Genomic DNA, 21,346 nt, shown 5'->3' on the forward strand with positions numbered 1-21,346 from the left:
CATTCCCCTAAGGCTGACTGTCTGTGTCAGACACTGGGAATTTCACAGGTCTGAGGAGGTCTGATTGCATCATCACCAACACTAAGCTCTTGGGACTCTGTGGCTGCAGCATCAGCTGCTGAGATGAGAGCAGTGCTGGCAGAGCACTTCACACTTCTGCAGGAACACGCCACTGCATTTAGAAGCCCAGCCTACTGGGTTCTATAATAAGGCACTTTTTTTTTGTTGTTTTTTTTTCCCCATCACGAGTTTCTGCATGCAACAGAGATGAATCAAAGCCTCACACAGAACACATGTGCCTCTCCCCAGAATGTCTTTTCAAATCAACCAGCAAATATCACTCAGACACACGGCAGCGCGTGCAAACATGTCTCCATTTGTGAAGCTGATGAAGTCAGAAGCTGAAGAGACACAAAGCCCCTCAGCAGCTGCAGTAAGTGGCAATCTGCAGCTAGGTTATCTCTGAGCAGTTCTGTTGATACTGACAGGGCTCACAGGAATTCTGCTGACACCCAGCTAGCAGGTGTCAGGACATTGCTCCTTACACACTAATGTAATCAAAGTTAAAGCAGTACCAGAGTGCACTTGCCAGCCAATATTTTTGGTCTGTACCTTCTGTGGAATAATTCCCAAATAAGAAATTGATGCAGGTCAAACCCAAGTTGTGTAGTCAGGGAAAAGGTCTGCATAGACAAGGTACAACTGAGCAATTTCTGACCTGTCATTGCCACGTGCCAGGGTCTGCCTCATCATTTGGAGTTACCTAAACTGAGGACAACACAAGGATATAAGTATCACAAACTTCACAGCCAAGGAGTTAAAGCTACCAAAGCTCTAAGGATTTGCATGAAGAAGGCCTGCTGGACAGTCACACCATTTCACACAGAATTCCTGGTGGGGTTTGTTTCTGTGGCTCACAGGAGTATTCCCACACAAGACTTCACCTGCTGTATTCAGGCCTGCTCCAGCAGAACTTGCTCTGAACTAAAGCCCAACTATTTTTCATAACTTGCACAGGTAGTTATTATAATATAAAGTTGGAACTAAACAGTTCAGCATATTTAATGTAAGCCAACAGTTGAAGCCTGCCTTTCTCAATCTCTGTTGTGCTCCCTTCAGTGTTACACGGCTGAGAAGAAGTGATTTTAGGAAGGTGCTGAAATGAAATGTGTGGATCACGAGGAAGAAACAACAAGAGTTGACACAAAGATAGGATTTTACAAATAAAGGTAATTTAATTTATAACTTGTCTTCAGAAGTCAAAAACATGACTAAGTAGTTGTTTGGAAGCTTCTAACTGCTCCCTAAACATTTTGTCAGAACTGCATGGAAGTGCACTTAGAAGAGCAGCAGAAATCTAGATTTTGGTCAATTGGCATCACCAAACTGCATTCTAGCCAGAACCCAGAAATCCTCATCCAACCACTAACACACTGTAATCTCTTTGCACATCAAGAATTAAAATAACCAATCCCAAGCACCATAATTTTTCCACAGTACAATGAGAATTATTTTTCCACCCCACCTTCAAGAGATCCCAGTCACCAAGCAGAACTTTCAGGATAAGTCTGTAAGAGCCCATACCAAGTTAGGGAGAACATACAAAAACCAAGTTCAACTTAGATATGTTAGAGGTTTGTCTGGACACAAAGTTTATATTGGGTTTCAGCTGGGAAGTGTTTCATTGTTTTAAGGGTAAGGCTATGCTGCAGTCTGCCAGGTGTGATGGCATTACATTTACTTGCCAAATATATTAATTATCACTCTGTTCTGTGGTGGTGCAGGTCCACTGCTCCAATTAAATACACTTAAATCAGACTTGGCATCTCAACACTACTGTGATTTACAGCTTCTCTTCAGGTATCTTAAAACTTTAGATCTCAGCACCTTGACTGTGAAGGTAATGAAAACATTGAACTAAAAAGGAATCTCTCCAGTGAAAGTGTAGAGCTGCACAGAGTATCCATTTAGCATGTATTTGAATCATCATCTTGCTTTCTGGGTTACATTTTACTTCTTGTTTGAAAGCTATACCTGCATACTATATACACAATATTATATGGAAAACAATCTAAGTACAGCTTCAGCTACTTTTGTAACATTTAATTGAAGACGAGGAATTCAAAATATGTAATGCAGAAAGGCAGTGATATGCAGGTGCTATGAATTATTACTAAGTTTTGCTACCAAATATATATGAAAATTTTAGTTTAGATAGAAAACAGAGGTATTGGAAAAAACCTTCTGAGTTCCCCTATCAGCATAAGGCTTAAAGTCACTCGTGAACCAGTTAAAAAACTACCAATAAATACCTGCTAAGATAGTTAAAAATGCTGCATTTTAACTAACATTAAAGTTTATTTTCCAGGTGAGAAATTATGGAAGAAAGTAATATGTCATGCATAGAAGTAAAATATTTTAAACTAGTTGCTTACACTAGGTCCAAAGATTTGCTAAGCAAGTTTGTAGTTTGAAGATTCATAGACATGTTTTCCATATAGTTGAGAGGCTGCATGTAAGAATTTAAACACTGGGAAACATGAAATCACAGGCATCATAGGTCACTTTAAATGAGCTGGTCTGACAATTACAATTAGCACCTAGAGGTCTCACAAAAGGAAAACAGAGCTACAAACACACCTCTTACTATCATTTAAGATATGTAAATGAGATTGGGAAAAGATACTTACTAAACTAGTTCAGGCCATTTCCATTGGGAATGATTTTGTTTTTAGACAGTCAAGTGAAAACAACTGCAAAAGGAATCAAGAATACGTGAAGGAAAAGAGATTTGTCTCCTCCACATTGACCTACAATTACTTTTTGTGTGAAACAAGAAAATTAGGCTGACAGGGTTGAGTGGCACAGAACACATTAACAAAAGACTGAGTGATACAGAAATATCAAACCAGAAATTGAGATAGAGATTAAAAAGTCTTCCATATTTCTGGATGCCTGAGTTCACCTTGGGATGTAGAAGTGTGAGGATGCTGGACACTTCCCCCTCATGGAAGCTTAGTTTAACAGTTAGTCTTCTAGTTGGTTCATTTGTCCCGCAAAGAACGCATCAAAACCTGTGCCATCATAGCATCTTCATCAGCATCATAATCCTGTGAACAAAGGGTACAGAAATTCTTTTACTGCAATGGCCATGCTGGTTAATACCACACCAAATAAGAAGAGAAACACAGCTGTCTCTTCCTCCAACTTAAAAAAAAATTCCTATTTCTTTTATGATACCATCTGCATGGGTGAGATTTCACTGTGGTGGCTGTGTAAGAAGAGCTGGGCTTTAAGAGTCACCAGGCTGCATCCCAAAGGGGAGGAAACACATACCACAAAAGTATCATATGAAAAGCGATGTCGTCTTTGAAGATGCTCCATGAAGTTTGCACTCCTGTAATTTGGATCTCCCCATGGCATTGAGGCACAAATTGGGCAAACCTTCAAGAAAAACCAAAGAAATCCAATTAAGCCCCAGTGGTGAAGTGCTTGAACATTTACTGTGGGAAGGGCAGGAGAGTGACAGCATGGAAACCTGAAGTTTGATGTTTGTAACAATCACTATTCTATATGCAAAGTAATGCCAATTAGTTTGCTGGGACATTTAAAACAAAAGCCTTAGATAACCCTGAATAATTTTAATTCAAGTATTAGACCTCTGAAATGGCTTACTCTCCTCTCTACATTCTGAAAATCAGAACTGACTAGATTGTTTGCTTTAGGAGATCTCAGCCTTTATTTTTCAGTAACAGAAAAGCTTCCTTGATCTCCTTGCAAGGATCACTTCAAGAGAAAAAAGGAACTTTTTTCCTAAACAACTTGGAAGTCTAGTAAACTCTGCAGAAATATGAAAGTTTCAAATTCAGTTCCATATTTTGCAATTCCTTTTATATGAGGGAGTATCAGCAGGAAAGATCAGTGGAATTATACACTATCCTTTGAACACATTTTTCCCAATGGAAAATATTATATATTATATATATTATGTGTATATAATTATATATATTATAGTGTCTTCTTTCTGAAAACAGCAGAGGGGAAAATTGAACACCTGACATTTTAAAAAAAAAATCTTAGTAATTTTCTGTTTGTTATTGTGCCTAATTACCTTGGAATGTCTGCCATTTTTCAAAAACAAATGGAGCATATGACCTAGCTGAAACAGGAATAGAGACTAACCACCTCCAGAGATCATCACCTACATCAAAATTATGCAAAAGTTAAAATGCATGAACAGCATACCCACATTTGACTTGAATAGGAGGAATTATAAATATGTACTTAACTTCAAGAATAAGTCTCTAATTCATTGTTTCAAAGGGATTTAAGACTAGCCTTCATTGCAATTCTTGCACCAAGACTTTTTATTACCACTTGTTTTGCATCCATGCTGTGCAATGTTTTGCAGTGTTCAACAAGTCCTTCTTGATCAAAGTTTTTCTCGTTGCAATATGGGCAAGGAAAGGTAAATCGATTTGGCAAGTTCCTGGTTGGGGGGAGAAAAGGAGGTTATTTATCATTATAAGAAAGTTAAAAGTAAAAGCTTTAGGCTTCAATACTCAAAAGTTGTCTTACCAGCTCTTAACACAATTAATTCAATAGACTTACTCTATGCAACTAAGACAAGCTAGTTTCAAGAATCAGCTTTTTAATTCCCAGCAATAGCCTGAAAAAGTCTCAACATCATCCATGTTTACACAGAATGAGAGCTCTTCTACAAATGTTATAAATGCCATTTACCATCTTGGTTTCTTTTATTTTATTAAATGCACTGGGTAGCACCCAGTATGTTACTATGCAGATGAGCACACTGCAATCAAGTCTAACTGGCCTCCATTATGAATTACTACAATCAAGAGACAAAGATTTTATTTAAAAAACAGCTACTTTTACCAAGTACCCTGTCTTTAAGATGTCCAGTGTGTGGACTACGCAGACAGCAGAACAGCTTGCCTGTGCACAGTCAGATGCAGGAACAGGGCTTAGTTTTTGACAATGTGAAAGGATTAAAACAACTAATACCCTGTCCTGGTTTTGGCTGGGATTTCTTAGTAGCTAGAACAGTGCTATGTTTTGGATTTAGTGTGGGATTTGTTATGAGAAGAATGTTGATAATACACTGATGTTTTCAGATGCTGCTAGGCAATCAAGGACTTCTTAACTTCCCATGCTTCCCCGGTGTGGACGTGCACAAGAAGCAGGGGCAAGCACAGCCAGAACAACAGATCCAAATGGGCCAGTGGAATATTCCAGATATGTAACACCACGGCCAGGAGTGTCACCCTCTCTCCCAGAACTGTGGTTTAGGGGTTTCTCCTCTCTGGAACTGCTGGCCAGGGACAGGCTGGGCACTGGTCAGCAAGTGGTGAGCAGCTGCACTGTGCATCACTTGTGATTTATCTTACTCTATTATTATTATTTCAATTATTAAATTGTTTTCATCTCAACCCTGGAACCTGTGTAACTTCCCAATTCTCACCCCCACGCCCCAGAGGGTGATGGGGAGAGTGTTTCAGTGGCTGCATGGTTTTTAGTGACCCATCAGGTTAAAACCACTGAGCAAAGCAGTGAACTCTGCTTCCACTCCAAAATTCTACACCTTGCATGAAAGCCCACCACACAGTTATTTTTTTTTTTAAGACAAAAGGACTTTTCTTAGAAGAATCAAACAGAGACTTGTTTTATGACTGATCAATAACAACCCTGGTTTTGTGGAAAAAAAAATAGACAAGTATTTTCAGAGAAGTTACCTGCTGTTGTGCAGTGGTTCTTTAGTTACAGCTTTCACACCTTCCATGATGTAATTCTGGTACTTGGAACATGAAGCTGCATGACTACGCATCTTTGAGAGATACATCTGTGGAGGCAACAATTGCAGAGCAAAGTGAATTTAAACTGTTTGCAATTACTTCTACACTTTCAAGCAGAAGCAGTAAATACGTAAAATGAAGGAACTTTCTGCAGGTAGTTTTAGTTAAAGCAGGAAACCACAAACATTTCAGCTGGCAAGGTGGAAAGATTTGAGATTATAGATTAGTTAACCTGTAACTTTGCTGCTTGTAATATTTTACAAATACAACACTATTCAGTACAGGTTCACTTTTTTTAACCCATAGTGCAGTAGAAAAAAAAAAAAAAAAGCCTCATACAAAGGCAGTTTACCTGGTCATGGAGGGGAAGACAGTGTATGGAACATAATCTGGCTTTTAGTATCGATCTTGTCACAGACTGATTGCCCATCAATGGGACTGTTCAATCCCAATAATGAAAATTCAAATTTCAGGCAAAGGAATCTAAAATTCAAGGTACTAGAGTTTTCTGCCAACTAGAATGAAGACAGATGAAGACACTACCCAGAAATAAAAAGTGAAATTAACTGAACTGCTACTCTCACCTTACTGTGTCCTAATTATCCTTTTCTTGCAATTTTACCACCTACTAAGATATTTTCTTATACATTGAATTAATGTAAAGAAGCCAAACTTCACAAAGAGAAAGGCAATGACAGGAAAGCTGCTCCTATCAGGTATTCAACATGAAGGACAATAACAAGCAGTAAATCTATGGAACACACCAACCTTATAAGCCAATTCTGACTCGTAACTATTTCAAACAATATTTCAAACAAATCTCTGTTTAAGGGCCCTGCTGAAAACCCACATCTACTGTTTCATTACAACATTCCTCCATTTGACCCAATTCTGCAGAAAGCTGAAGAGCAAGCACTTCATTTCCCTCTAAGCAGTATTACTCAGCAGGCACACTTCGTGCACTTAATTTCCAAACACTTCCATACTTTTTTATTGCAGCCATTGCAAGTAGTTTCTGTCGTTTCAATTTGCTTTTCCAAGTCCAGAGCTCTGGTTCCATGTGACAGGGTACTGCGGCAGACACCACAAACCGGCTTCTTCGGCTTCAGACATTCCTGCAGGCAGGGAGTGCAAAAGCTAGGGTGGGAAAAACAGGAGGGGGTGAGGACAGCCCCCCGAGACAAGCACCGTAAATACCCAGAGCCCTTCCATGTCTTCAGCCCTAAGTGATTACAGAGTCCCGAGAAACAACATCTAATAAAACAGAAGCCTGGTGACATCTGTGCATGAAGGGAGCCGCAGGATTCTGGTTCCTTACACGCTCGGCGTTACCGGCTTCCGGACAGTGCTGTTCCCCCCCCTTTCCTCGCCTTTCAAGACAGCAGAAGTGAAGTTAAAATCTTCTGTCCCTGCTGCTGGTGGGTTGGTTTCATTTCTCCTTTCAGAGAAGCCCCAGACTCGCCTGTGGGATGCCCAGAGCTGCCCGCAGAGCCCCCCTGCCCTCAGCGCTGCCTGACCCCCTCACCCCCCGACCGGACCCTCCCCACCCTGGCTCGCCCCGCTCCCGAGGGAGCGGAAGGGGAGGGCTGGAGCTCCTTCCTCAGGCCTCACAGCCCCCAGACGGGGAAGGAGCCCGCGGGCCCAGCTCCCGGGGCTGAGAGGGCCCCAAACCGCCGCCATCCCGCACACCGCGCCGCGGAACCGGCAGCCGCTCACACGTGTCCGCAGGGTACGCGCACGGGGCTCTCGTACACCTCCAGGCACACGGGGCAGGTGAAGCGCGACAAAGGGTCCGGGCGCTGCTCCGGGGACCGGGAGGATCCACAGCCACCGGCCGCTGCCGCCGCCATCTTCCCCCGCTGCGCCCCGCCCACCAACCGGGGAGCGCCCCGCCCCTCCCGCCGAGACACCACCCCAGGGCGTGGCCAACACTGAGGGGGCGTGGCCTGAGACCGCCCCGCCCCCGGAGCGCCGGTCCCCGCCTCAGCGGGAGGGGGACGGGCGGGCGGCGGGAGGGGCTCCCGGAGCAACCGCCGGAGCCGCCCGTGTGACGTACGAAGGACAAGCGCGGACCCGCACTGCCCGCCCCCCCTCCCATCGGGCCGCCTCTGGCCCGCGCCTCCTTCCCGCCGGTCCCCGCTTCCCCCTCAGCCCCGCGCCCCTCGCAGAAGGCCCCGCAGCCCCTCACCGGGGCCGGTCCGGAGGAGGCTGCCCCGTGACGTCACACGGCGGAAGTGCTCCCCGCCGCAGAAGGCGGTGCCCCGCCCACTCCCTCCCCCGTTCCTCCCCCGCCGTCCGCTTCCGGGGCGCCGCTGTCAGCCGCCCCCTCCCGCCGGCAGCCCCGGGCCGGTGCTGGGAGGCCGAGCGCGCCCGGCCGCTGGCCGCAGGCAGCCCTTCCAGGGGAACAGCCAATACCGGGACGTCACGGGAGCCTGTGAGGGGCCAAGTAGTTTTGCGGTCCGCATCCGGGTCACCGGGAGCTTCCGGCTGAGCGGCGGCGGGTCCCGGGCGGCGGGCGCGGAGCGGTGAGGGATGGGCCGGACCCGCGGGGGCGGGGAGGACTCTGCCCGCCTGGGCTGCTGGGCCCGCGGCGCTGGCGGCTGCGAGGGGAGGGCGGAGGTGGGCGCTGCGCCCCTTTACCGGCGGGAGCTGGAGCAGCCCTGTGGGCCTGGCCCGGGCTCGGCGGCCAGCGGGAGCCTTCCCGCCGGGGAGGTGCCGGAGGCGGTGACCCAGGCCCTGCCCGCGGCTTCTCGGCCCGTCCGTCCCTGTGCGGCGGTGCTGGCCGAGCCCGGAGTCTGCAACAAGTGAGAACCGAGGAGCAAACCGGCTCCGAGCGGGTGTAAGGCGTGTGTTGTTCCCTCCCTCGCCTGTGTTCTGTGAAATTCCTCAGCGGTACCGAGTGCTCGGAACAGCCCCGGTGTTCGGGCTTTGCTCTTAACGTGTCCGTGAGAGCTCGGCGTGCCTGGCCCCGCTCCGGGGGCTGGGAAGGCTGTGCCTGCCCAGCGCTGCCCTGAAGGCTTTTGGGGACCTCTGCCCGCGGTCAGAGGGGTTGATTGCCTCGGTTCATATTCCCTCAGTTTAGATTTTAAGACAGGAGGTGGAAAGGGTTTCTTGTCTCACCAGCAAAACCCGGACTCGGGCAGAACTCACTCACCCATCCCTGTGAAATCTTGAGGCTTTCAGTCAATAATTTGCAGCCAGACGGCCTTTACCTTGTCTGCTCCATCAGCAAATGTGCATCTTAAGCCTATATTTATCTGTGCCTGCTCATATGCTGAGGTTTCTATCGCGCCTGTAACCATGGTTGTTGGCTGCTGGGAGGCTGCCTGGCGCAGGGGGGGCTGCATGGACGGGGAGGTTTTGCTTCGGGAGCCTCTGTGTGAGGAGGAGCAGCTCTGAAGTCTGGCTGGTGTGTTTGGTTTGGTGTGTTTGGTTTGGTGTGTTTTGCCTTTCAGCCCTGTGGACTCAGGTTTGGTTACAAACAAGACAAAGAGCTGGTGGTGGCTTTGAGTGCCACAGTCCCCAGGGCCTTGATGAAGACTTTCCCTTCTTTTGGGGACTTTCCTAATCCTGGTATTTTGTACCTGTAGCCAAGTGCTTTTGTTTATAGTTATTAACAATGGAGGTGGAACTGTAATGCTTAATCCAGCTCTTTGTAAGCACAGTATCATTCCTTGTCCAGAGGGTGTATTACTGATGTGTCAGACAAATGTCTTCCTCTGAAATTCTCTTGTGTAACTCTTCTTCTCAAGGAACAGATATTCTGTTGTCTTTGTTCACAGACTTCATCTTGCACAACTTAAGAAGGAAAGATGTGAGGAATGAGAAGGGTCCCTTATGCTCGGATGTTAATTTAGAACTCCACATTTCACAGCTTGTCTCTTTATATCTGTGCAATTTTTAGTTGTGGAAAGACAGAGAGCAGTGTGCCTTTGAGCAGAAGCTGAACTGCTTGTTAGCTCTTACAGTGAAGTGGAGCCTTTCATCAAGTAATATTAATGGCTAGGCTGTTGGTTGTGTGTTTGTTTGTTTTCCTGGCCTCTTGGTTGCTGGTTTGTGGCTGGTCTCCCCCTTACCCCCAATGTATTTTATGTTATGGCTCCTTCCATTCAGGTGATTTTGCTCTTTGCATTAATTTTCATTTTAACAGCAGTGTGTGGGGGCATTGATCAGTATTCTAACAGCTGCAATTAATATTGGGTGGAACGTCTTTTCTGAAGTGCTGTTTCAGACTGACTAGAACTGAAACAGAGCATTGATTTCCCCCACCTCCCCTTCTTCTGGTTCACCACTGGGAAGCCCTAAAGGGGATACATTGTTTTTTCATTAAAAAACCCAAAACCTGCAGTCTGCTTTTTGGTCACAAGTTTCTCAGACAGTGGTGATGGAGTCTGCTGCCTGTTAATTACTGTGGTTTTGGTAAAGTGGCTTTAGGAAGCTTTTGTTGTTTGTATTAAATGTGAGCTCAGTGAGGTGAAAAAATGTAGATCAGTATATACATAAAAGCAACTATCCCTGCAAGCAAAAATGTATGCAATGTAAAGACAACAATTTTGCTCTGTTCTACTAAAGCAGCTACAAATGGCAGGTGTAGCTTTTTGATGAGAAGATTGGAATCATCATTGCAGCTGCCAGCATTCAGCTGAAACTTTGGCTGTGCTTCTCAGGATTCAGGGGTGTCTGTAGGATGGCTGTAGAACTCTCCCAGCATAGGTGTGCCATCAGGTGGGGTGTGAGTGGCTGTCAAAAGCCTAGAAAATGTTAGAAATAGAAAGACAAAGTTAATTAATCTGCTCAAGCAGTCCTGTGCCAATAGAGAAAACAAACGAACAAATACCTCAACTCCCAGGCTGAGCAAAATGAAACTTGAAAAGAAAAAAAATCTTTATATCACTATGCAGGGCAAAATAACCCCCCAAATAGGTAATGTTTGTGTAAGCTGTTTGAACTTAGAGCAAAATAGAATGCAGAGAAGAGCCCTCGAGATCACTGCTGCTACTTTCAGTTTTTTGCTTTGTTACTTTTGTGTTGGTTCCATAAGCCAAGAAACCCTCAGTCTGGGCTTGAGCTTTATGGTATCAAACTCTCAGTTCCTTGCTCAATGCTTGTTGTGCTTTTTAGGTGGGTGACTGGAAGAGTAGGGAATGACAGTGAAAAGCAGGGCACCAGTATTTCTATAGACTCTTGTGCTTTTTCAGAAACCTAAAGAGGCTTTTCTGTATGTTGCTGTTCTGTGAACCATTTTGCAGAATCCTGTGAAGCAGATAGATGCTGTAGACATCTGGGATTTATGCAACTGTGATGACTTGTCTTGTTTTCAATCTTTATTGCAGGAGAGTTGCCATTACTGAAGATTCTTAACGCCAGATAATCAACCTACTGCCGAACAACCATGAAAGAGACGAGGTAGCTGCCCAAGTGTGAGATAAAACCTGATTTCAATGGATACGAAATATAAAGACGATTTATTTAGGAAGTATGTACAGTTCCATGAATGCAAACTGAATGCCTCTGACAACAAGCAACGTCCTATTAATGATGAGTATTTGCGAGTGGCAGCGGCAGCCTTACTTTGCCTTCCCAAAATTGATCCCTTTTATAGATTCCGGTTGATAAAGTTTTATGAGATGGCTGAAAACTCCCTGAGAGTTGTGAAATCCTCAAGTTTACATTCTCTTCATAATGCATTCAACATGCTCGAGACACTTGGAATTAATCTCTTTCTTTACCCCTGGAAAAAGGAGTTCAAAAACATTAAGGTAAGACATTTTATATGTTGTTATAGTAAGAACGTGATCCAGATTTCTTTCTTTTAACAAATATCATGCATTTCCTTTGAAGACTCCTTTTCCCCTCCTATTAGCATGAGGTCTGTATACTGTTAGGAAACAGAAGCCATAGGAAAGCTTCTGTGTAAAATAAGTGTTGTGCTGGTGAGAGTATCCTGAGAGCAGAAGTGCGAGTGCTATCTGCATTTATAATGTAACTATAAAATGGAGAACTTCTCTAAGGTTTTTTTCAGCCTACCCTGCTACAATGTCTTAACTTCTACTTGGAGATGCTGTCACTAGGGTGAGTGTTCAAGTTGAATTTAAGCTCACTCAGAATTTGATTTTTGCCTTGCAACAGTTATTAATGGAGCACAAGTGCTAAGAACCAATGAGTGCTTTCAAGTGGGTGCTTTGCTGAGGTTCCCAGAAGTTATATGGTAATAATGGTAAAGGAACTTCTCTGAAAAAATTGTTTTCAGAATATCTTTTATCTGTCAATTCTTAGTACACGAAGTTTTGATTTTAATGTACTTTCAAATAATTTACCTGTGTTAGGATCTCAGAGTGAAAAGCAGGAACTTGCATGTTGTTTAGCTTGGGTGCTGGAAGTCAGAGAATGAGTTCTCTGCTGTTGGTGTTTCTCTTTTATCTTTAATCTGTTCTCATGCAAAACTGTTGCAGCACTTCAGCATGAATGTTGTAGGTGACTTACAAGAACAGTTTTGAGACTTGAAAACTGGATAAAGTCAGTGCTTGTATAGGTGTCTAAAGTAATTTGCAAGTTGTGTGCACTAGTGATGGGTATTGCTTTTGTTTTTTCCTAAAAAGACACTATTTCACTTAATATCAGAGAACTTCCACATTATTAGAACATTTGAGAGTTCTCTGTTTCTGCAAGCGGAAAGCACCTTTCTTCAAGATCTCTCCATAAGTCTTCTTCATCGTTACACTTAAGTTCTGGCCTTTAAGTTCAGGGCTGTTCCCGGAGGATCTCTCTTGATGCACTGACGGTACCAATTTTGGTTGTGCACTGTGGATCCCATGCCTGTTCTGTACAGAGTTGTGATGGTCAGGCTGCTTTTTCCTGCTATCCAAAGCAGTCTGAACATACCTCAGGTATGCCAGGTGCTGAGGGTATTTCAGCTCCCTCAAACTCATATCTTTGTTTTCAGGGCTTTTTTAATTCAAGTTCTTGACATAGACACTTGAAATGGCATAGTAGTAGTACACAGAAAAGTGCACCTCAGATATATTTAAACCTGAACTGGAGAGGATCTGGGTATTTCTACAGTAATTCTGAGTTCCTGTCATTTCTAGCTAGCCCCTTCCAGGGGTAATACATGAAATCCTTTTTTGCCTTTCATGGCAAACTTGCATGTAAATGCAAACATGCCTGGTATGCATAAAAGTTAATGTCAGTGCATAGCATAGTGATTTAAATCAATAGGGAGGACATTATGCTAATCAGGATTTCAGTTTGAATGAAAACTCTCCTACTTTGAATTTTCCTCATGTGGAATTTCCATCTGCTGAACAAGAGGGAGGCAGACTTGGGGTTCATCTTGCCATGGGTCTTGCATGTGTTCACTGTCATTATTATTCTATTTAATCATTAAGTATCTGTCACTGAATTATCTGGACATCTAGTCCACTGCTGAATTTGTAACCTAGTTTTCCTTTTATTTCCCCCCCCGCCCCCCTTAGACCTACACTGGACCCTTTGTTTATTATGTAAAGTCTGCTCTAACTGAAGATGATGTAAGGCAGATTTTGAACTACATGGGCTATGTCCAAGAACTGGGAACAATGTATAAGCTTAAAGAGCAGGTTGATGCCATTCAAGTGAAAATGGTTTCATTTGAACTCTTTTTGGCCAAAGTGGAATGTGAGCAGCTTCTTGAAATTCATTTGCAAGTGAAGGATAAAGGTTATTCAGAGATTGATGTCATAAATGAACGAAAAAATAGCAATGAAGATGTTAGAGGCTGCTCAGAAGCCATGAAACGGCGCGCAGAGTGCAAAGAAAATTTAAACACTTCCATGGCACGAATGGTACTCCAGAAATCAGCAAGTGAACGGGCCTCTAAAGATTATTTCAAGCCAAAGGTGAGCAAGCCTTCTAAATCAGTGGACACATACGATAATTATTGGGAACCTAAGAAACCACCTTTGATGAGCTCCCTGAGCCTCAGGAAAGAACCGGTTTTAGTTGATGCAGAAGATGACATTAAAGATGAAATTATCCGTCCCTCACCTTCTCTTCTGACAATGTCAAGCTCCCCACATAGGTGTTCAGATGAATTCTTGCCAACATCATCTCATCACAATGGCATGCTAAGAACAAATGTCCCTTACAGCTCCTACTTTTCTGCTCAAGACGACTTAGATTTATATACTGATCCTGATTCTAGAAGTATGTTGAATTTTAAAAGACAAGAAGCTATTAAGCCTGACGTATGGGTGTTAAAAAATGATGCCAACCCTGTTTACCACAAACGCACCCACCTAGCCAAAGAGACAGCTTCCCTCAAGTGCCAAAACTGTGGTGTACCTTGTGGCACTTCTGTTTGCCAAAAGTGTGACAATCTGTTCAACTCTAGGCAGGAATACCCAGCAGTGAAACAGAGCACCTATTCTATCAAGCCACTTCCAAGTGATGGCTTGTCTCCTGCGTCTGCTTTAAGGGAAAAATCTCAGTACACATCACAGACTCAGAGTCAGGAGAGAGCTGCTCAGTTCAGTTCCAAATCCAAACCTTCAGGCACCTCACGCTGCGGCTTCTGTAACCGGTCTGGAGCTGCAAACACCTGCACGTTTTGCTCAAAAGTCTCATGTGACACTTGCCTCAATGCTTACTATTATGATCCCTGCTGTAGAAAAAGTGAGCTTCACAGATTCATGCCTAACAATCAGTTAAATTATAAATCATCCCAGCTGTCCCATGTAGTTTATAGATAGACTCAATTAGTCTGTTTTGGAGGGCAAGGAAAGGAGGAGGGGAAAGGGCTATCCTAACTAATTACTGACTCAATTGATAAGAAAATACACTGACCTCTTACCAAAATAATGTGTCCAGAAATTTGGAACCATGGTTCAGTGATCAGGTGCCAGTGCTTGATTTTTTTGTGGCTTCACAAATGCTGCAGATACATTAGATTTCATGCTGCTATGATTTAGGTCACTCCTAAATGATTTTTACTTTTCAGTTTAAATGGGGGAGAAGAGCACGTTTTTCTTTAAAACTTGGCAGCTGTTGAGTTTTAAAAAGTGACATCACACCTTTCTATTACATTGCAGTCATCTCCTTGCCTGAATACAACCATGCAAGGCTTGAAAATAGAATCTAAAAATTAAGATTCTTGTTTTCTATGAGTGACGAAGCCACTGCCAGTTTTTTATGGAGTATGACTTTAAAATGTGCAAGAAATATGTGAATGGCTTGTTTTGCCAAAAAGAACTATTTTTTGAAGTGTGTCTGCATTTCTTGGTCTCCAAAATGCAACCACCTCAGTATCTCTTCCTTTTGTCTTTGTTTCTTCCTTCTCTCCTAACCTCCTGATTGTTTATCTCAATCTTATATAATCTGAATCTGGACAATACGTGCTTTATTTTCTGGTGTTGCCAATATCATCCTATTGGTTTTTACTGAATGGTATTTTAAAAAGGTGAATCTTTATTCATGTCACTTAAATTATGCCTGTAGTGTTGTCCATCCTGATGAGTACTGATTTTCTTTACTTTCTGTTGCACATGTATTAAGTACTGTTCTTTGTACTGTAAATAGGTTATTTGGAAACGGTTTATTTTTAATAAATATTTAATATGTTGAGTTCTTAAAGGTGGTAAAAATCATTATAACTATGAAGTCTCTCTGGGTTATTTGTTCAGGTGACTTTTTGTTTTCCCTTGTACTGTATTTCATAGCTTATTATAGTCACTGTGGCAGACTGATGTTCTTGGCTCTGACCAGTTTTTGGTTTTTAATCTGACATTTTTTTCCCCTCTGATAAGGCTACCACTTGGCTCAGTGGAGTCTTGTCTAAGAATCACAGGATTTTGGTTCTCAGTGCACGCTTTTGCTTTGTTGTTATGGAAATTGTAAGTATAAATGTTCTGTTTGCTTCCAAATTCACTGCAGAGTCTTTAGTGTAGTCCAGCTAATAAAACACCGGCCTGGTTAAAATCAGGGCTCACTTGTGACTCCAGTTAAAATAAACTTATCAGTTATGGATGTGCATCAGATGATAATATTTATCTGTATTACTGCAGCACATGGGAGCCCTGAGAACCAGGACTGTGTTGTGCTGGGCTCTGTACAGTTTGACTCCCAAACAACACCTGATTATGAATAGGTTTTAGGTTTTTATTAAAACAAAGCTCACAAGAATCCTTCTAACTTCCTTATTCTAACTAGCTAGTTAGAAAAAACTATCAGACAACCTAATCTGATGTGCAGAATTAAATGTGTTTAAAATATCTGTAAAGAACTCTAGCTGAGATGTAAACGATGTAGTTCACTTTGCACTAAAATTATTCACTTGTTTTTTTTTTAAGCACTGTTAGAGTCTAGGCTTCTACACTTAAATGTCCATTGATCCCTGCGTGACAGAAACATGCATGAATGATCATTTGTCTTACATTTTTTGGGTGGGGGGAGGGAGGGAATGAGGTAGGTAGAGGGGGAAATTATATAGGCTAATGTTGTAAAATAGCTAAAATAATTTTAGCCATAAATTGGTGTCAGAAGTATTATGGAAATAAGATGAAACCTGAATCTTGCAGAGGGCTGAGAACAATAAGTTACTGTACAGTTTGCACTAAGAAACAAAGTGGATGGTGTGTGTTGGGCAATCAGGGAAATCTCTGAATCAAGTGGCTGAAAGTGAACATGATGTTTTGGGCAAGCATTGCCTTGCTGTCTCTGAAGGTTGGGTGAATATTGCTTAGGTGAATGATTTTAAGGTTTTCAAAATCTTGTATGGTTTTTTTATAAATATATATATATAAATATGACAAATGTAGATACATTATGTATATAGGGAAGACTTTAAAAACAATTTTACTATTAAAATACAATCTAAGGGTGGTTTTCATTTCAGTGGTTATTTTGGTTTTGTTCATCTTCTAAAGTGTCATGCCTGTTTGGCTTCTATACAGTGTATCTTCTAGTTCACTGGTTCAATTTCCATATGGCTACTCACACTACAGTGAATAACTAAAACTGTGATGCCACGTAATTTTTACGGTGAACATAGCAGGGACTACACTTGCTCTGAAAAAGAAAAGTCCTGTGTATATATGTCATGGAATACTGTAGTACAAAACTGTGTTGCATTGAAGTGATACCATGCTCTATTTTTGTGTATCTTACTGTATGAGGTTGCTGTGATTGATACAGTAAAATATATGCTAATTTAAAATGCAGGTGTTTTGCATCTGATTTGTTTAAAATTGTTTTGAAGGAGTTTAAAAATAAAGAGGCCTTTAAGAAAAGGCACAACTCTTTTCTTAAAGTTGAGTGCATGTAGCTGTCTGTTTTACAACTGTGTTTGCATGCAGATATGACTTGGTGCACAAGGATAATCCTGGGGGCAAAATGGGCAAGAGTGTATAGATCATGAACCTCAGCTTTATGAAGCTGGATGTACTGCCTGCAGAATGCAGAGGGTTTTTTAAAAAAACGTTTATTTTCAAGTCTTAGCAGCATGACTCAGTGTGTTCCATAAGAGCATGAAAGGCAATATGTCAGCAGTCTGCAGCAGACAAACGTGGGGTAGAGAGCAGGTTTCATGTGAGATGTGAAGCTAACCCACATTGATTTCCAGCCTTGTCTCTTTATGTCAGATGCACTTTCCCTAATGAGCTTCCTAATGTAAGCTGCATCTCACAGAAGATGTGTGATACTACTGATGTACTTTTTGGCACTTGAGGTAGGCCTCCTGGCTCCTTCTTCATCCTGCTAGCTCTGAAGCAGGATCATTTCTCAAGTTCCAAACCAGATTATTTTTTTTCTTTTGTTCTTTGTATTAAAGCATGTCAAATGAATGCTTAAACACCTGAAGTGCCATTTCTGCAAGTCCTCTGGTCTGAAGATCTGTTGAGGTCACAGGAAGTATCAGGGGTGCTTATAAAAATAAGGCTCAAGGTAACTAAAATAATCTTGGAGGAAATCTGTGACACTGCTATGCTTTTTGTGCTTCTGGTGCCTATAAAGCAAGACTTCATGCTGTCTTACTGTCTGACATACCTGATTACAGACCTGTGTGTGTGTTATCATGTCTTTTGCTTGCAATAGATGAAATTTAAAGGTTCAATACACTGTCAGGTAGTTTAGGTTTGATGGTTTGAACTGACAGCTCCTTAAATATATTTTCTCTGAAAGATGACTGTGGATTACAGGTGTTTAGTACATGTTGCTGATTATGCCATAGAGTCTCTTTGGGGGAAAAGATTCACCTTTCCCGTATTAGTTTAGAAACAGGAGCTAAACTGGTGATAATTAAGTTGCCAGAGTGACTGAAAGAAAAGCAGGAGGTGAATTCAAGTTAAGCTATAACATGTTGATGTACCTGTTTTGGCCCTAATTTGGTTACTTCTCCGAAATCAGTGGGAGTTTATTAGGCCTTTTAGCATGTCTGCTGTTGTGGTATCATAGCAGCAACAGTTGGGCTACAAATGTTCCTGACTGTTACTTGTGAAAGATGTTCCATTCTTCCTTCAGAAATCATGGGATGCTGTTGTGGTTGTCTCAAGATTCTGTGTGTAAATGTCTTGGAGCCCTTGGAGGAAATGAAGGAAAATTGGATGCTGCGGTTGCTTTTAGTTACTTTTTTTCCATGGTTGGTCATATTCTCCTAGAAAATATTTTCTACAACTTGTATTTAGAGTCTGAAAGTGTAGGAGCAGGAGTTGGTAATTAAGTAGCTTTCTGCTGTTGTACTGCTGCTGTGGAAAACAAACTGAAGGCAACCTTTTGCATTGGGCCACCCTGTGAAAATGAACAGTGTGCATCAGAGCTGCTTGCCCACTGCCTAAAGGAAGGCAGGAAGTTAAAGTATGTGACATGACAGCAGCTTTTTAACTCAAATCCTGCAGACATGCCACATAATGGAAGCTCTTCCATCTGAGGAGAGGTGTAGGAGAGCCAGGGAGCAGCTGCTTTGTTTGACAGGCTCACTGTGCAGATTTCAATGTGCTAATGTGTGGAAAGCAAGACTGTTCCTTACAGCAGGGAAAGCTCTCTGCACTGAAAATATCTTGGCATGTTTGGTACTGTGCAGTGGGCCCTGGGTTCAGGCTGGAATCCAGAGCCCTGTGACAGGTAACCTGGGTGGTGGCAGAGGATGTGCTGAGGGGTCTGCAGCCAGACTGTGCCCAAGTCAAAAGGCAGCTGTGGCACCAGGCTGTCCATGTAGAGCTGTGGGGATGAGTGACCTGCCACCAGGAATTTATGGCACACAGCAGTACCCGAAGTGGAGCAACTGTTATTATTCCTTACTTTTCCCCTCCTGCACTGCTTTTGCTGCTTTCAGTGTGAGGCTGTGGGAGCTCTGGCATTGGTAGGAGTTGTTGCTTTTTTGTTGCCCTGACCTCTGCCAAAGAAAGGATTTCCATTTTGTAAGGAGTCCCTGCAAGCAGGGCAGACACTGCCTTTCTCTAGGAGATCAGGTGTTGCCAGTTGATTTCTGTCATATTGTAAGGTAGACTTGCTCCAGGCTTTTTCAAATGGAGGCAAAATGCTTCCCCAGTCTGGGCCATGCTGCCAGAGATGCCCTCCTGGGGAGCTGGGTGTGCTGATTCCTTGCCCTGAGGAGCAGCAGAGTCAGATGCTACCAGTAGCTACTCTGACTCCCAGTCCTCTCTCAGCTGGCAGCAGAGGCTCTGCTTTTCCTCTGCAGCAGTGGAGGCAAAGGGGCTGTAGAAATCTTCCAGATATGCATCAGCTTCTTCTCTTGACTGTGCTTGAAGCTTTGCATGGACTTCCACAGAACTTGGAAAGGCTTTGTGCAGCAAAGAGGTGGGCAGGTGGAAATGTTCCAGATAAAAATGAAACAACCTGCTCTGATTTTTTTTTTTTTCTTCTCTTTTTTTTTCCCCCCGCCTTAGCATCAAGAAGAAATCTCTCTTCCAATACTCAGAATCTGGGAGGCATTGAAGTCATATTGCAGGGAACATCATCTGAGGTTAGAGGTCTGACATTTCTTATTGGTGGGATCCTCTCTTAGTGCTGCAGATGCTGCATGTAAGTGGTCATTCTGCTGGTACTTCTGTTGAGGCTGGGCTCTGTCAGAACAGTTCCTGCTTTGAGGTGAGGATGTGAAATACCTTCTGATTTATGTAATACATCCATTTGTTTTTCCTCTCTTACACTGGGTGTTTAGATAATTCTGCCTCGTGCAGGTCACTGCAATGAGGACAATGTCCAAGCTCTGAGTAGCTCCTAGTAATGCAGGATCAGACCTGTAGTGTGTGGCTGACAAGTTGTATGTGGCAGCTGCTTCTGCTGTTGTGGGTGTGGGGCTGTCATGCTTCCTGCTTTAGAAATCATTCTCATGATAGTCATACTGTTCTGAGACTTTTCATCATCAACCTGCTTTAAAAAAAGAAGAAAAACCAACCCACAACTGCTCATCAACTCCTTAGTGAAAAACGTTGCTTTCCCCCAGAGTAAGTGGAAACTGTTTTGTACTTTTGTGTGCAACATGCTCTAATTTAACTTCCTTACCTGAGATTTTCACAGACCAGCTTTCTAGAGCATGGCCAGGACTGGTGAGCTGCCTTCACTTAAGCAGTGAACACTTCACATCTCTCCATTGCAACTCTATACACTCTGCTCTGCACTTCTCTTCCAGTTAGGCAAGACTGAGCTTCTGTAGGGACCCAGTTGTGGATCCTTGCCAATGGCTTGTATAAACTGCAAACTAATAAATGAACTGCTAATCCAAATAGATGCTACCAACCAGCAAGTTTAAAAAGGAACAGCCTGCTTGCATGCCTGGTTGCACTTATGCTAACTGTGTGTTCATGGTGAACCTTCCCACAAGGCAGCTCTGTGATGGAGAGGAGAGACCTCTCCTTTTCCTCTCCTGTGTGGTCCCTTGCACCACCAGCAGAGGTGGGTGCACGTGTGGTTCCCCAGTGGGGCCACAGAATCTGGTAAGAGCTCATTGACTAATAACAAAAATCTGTGTGGTCCCATAAAGGGTCAGAGGAATCCTGTTAGATTCCCAAATTAGCACAGTGTTGCAGGATCTCCTGAAGACCATGTTGCTAGGTGGAGCATGGGTGGAAATGCTGAGTGCAACCCTTGGGAAAAGCTTCAGAACTTCTCCTCTGCAGTTTCTGACACGAGGAGCCAGCAGACAGTGACAGCACTTTGCCCACTTGGCTGGCTGGCTTGTCTAACTCTGGAGTGATGGGATTTTTGTTTGGCTGAGTTGTTTTTTTTTTTTTTGGGCATGCTCTCCATTACAGGCAAGGATGCAGTGGAGCCTGCAATTGCTCTCATGGGGAGGGTTGTGTTGTGACCCCAGAGGGATGGGAGCCATCGGGCAGGGTGCCACTGTTGGCTCTTCCCATGCCTGGCAGCACCCGTGCTTGAGTGTGCCTGAGGAGGAGGGTGTCTGTATGGATTTACTGGCCACAGCTAGCTCAAGTTGACTCAGTGGCAGAAACAGAAGGGGACAAGGGTGCCATCTGCCACATCACCTGTTCAAAACCTGTTTCCTCAGGCTGCCTTGCTGGGGTTAACCACGAGCCTTT

The 21,346-nt window shown here is 43.3% G+C and overlaps 2 protein-coding genes across 8 annotated transcripts; one reads left to right on the plus strand and one right to left on the minus strand.

Annotated features, from left to right (window-relative positions):
- Nucleotides 1-1,210: 1,210 nt before the first annotated feature.
- Nucleotides 1,211-8,045, minus strand: RNF114 (ring finger protein 114). Of its 3 annotated transcripts, none has more exons than XM_030463245.1 (6): nucleotides 8,002-8,045; nucleotides 6,800-6,950; nucleotides 5,754-5,860; nucleotides 4,375-4,489; nucleotides 3,337-3,444; nucleotides 1,211-3,110 (listed from the first exon to the last, which is right to left on the minus strand). In XM_030463245.1, the coding sequence occupies exons 3-6, from the start codon at nucleotides 5,858-5,860 to the stop codon at nucleotides 3,045-3,047; spliced, it is 396 nt and encodes a 131-aa protein (XP_030319105.1). In that variant the 5' UTR covers nucleotides 6,800-6,950; nucleotides 8,002-8,045; the 3' UTR covers nucleotides 1,211-3,044. The 3 variants fall into 3 exon arrangements, with proteins under 3 accessions (XP_030319105.1, XP_030319106.1, XP_030319104.1); XM_030463246.1 differs by lacking the exon at nucleotides 8,002-8,045 and adding an exon at nucleotides 7,530-7,693 and having other exon boundaries at nucleotides 6,800-6,928; XM_030463244.1 differs by lacking the exon at nucleotides 8,002-8,045 and adding an exon at nucleotides 7,530-7,693.
- Nucleotides 8,046-8,141: 96 nt separating this feature from the next.
- Nucleotides 8,142-17,097, plus strand: SPATA2 (spermatogenesis associated 2). Of its 5 annotated transcripts, XM_030463258.1 has the most exons (4): nucleotides 8,142-8,338; nucleotides 11,147-11,289; nucleotides 11,416-11,572; nucleotides 13,289-17,097. In XM_030463258.1, the coding sequence occupies exons 2-4, from the start codon at nucleotides 11,255-11,257 to the stop codon at nucleotides 14,540-14,542; spliced, it is 1,446 nt and encodes a 481-aa protein (XP_030319118.1). In that variant the 5' UTR covers nucleotides 8,142-8,338; nucleotides 11,147-11,254; the 3' UTR covers nucleotides 14,543-17,097. The 5 variants fall into 5 exon arrangements, with proteins under 5 accessions (XP_030319118.1, XP_030319114.1, XP_030319117.1 ...); XM_030463254.1 differs by having other exon boundaries at nucleotides 11,147-11,572; XM_030463257.1 differs by having other exon boundaries at nucleotides 8,142-8,270; nucleotides 11,147-11,572.
- The last annotated feature ends 4,249 nt before the right edge of the window (nucleotides 17,098-21,346 follow it).

Source organism: Calypte anna, chromosome 20 (assembly GCF_003957555.1).
Source record: "Calypte anna isolate BGI_N300 chromosome 20, bCalAnn1_v1.p, whole genome shotgun sequence".
NCBI lineage: Eukaryota > Metazoa > Chordata > Aves > Apodiformes > Trochilidae > Calypte > Calypte anna.

Coding starts and splice junctions, on each gene's coding strand:
- RNF114 (XM_030463244.1), bottom strand. CDS start 7,663: ATGGCGGCGGCAGCGGCCGGTGGCTGTGGATCCTCCCGGTCCCCGGAG. Junction 6,951..7,529: donor CGCGTACCCTGCGGACACGT/GTGAGCGGCTGC, acceptor TTCCCACCCTAG/CTTTTGCACTCCCTGCCTGC. Junction 3,111..3,336: donor TTTCATATGATACTTTTGTG/GTATGTGTTTCC, acceptor CTTTGTTCACAG/GATTATGATGCTGATGAAGA.
- SPATA2 (XM_030463254.1), top strand. CDS start 11,255: ATGGATACGAAATATAAAGACGATTTATTTAGGAAGTATGTACAGTTC. Junction 11,573..13,288: donor AGGAGTTCAAAAACATTAAG/GTAAGACATTTT, acceptor CGCCCCCCTTAG/ACCTACACTGGACCCTTTGT.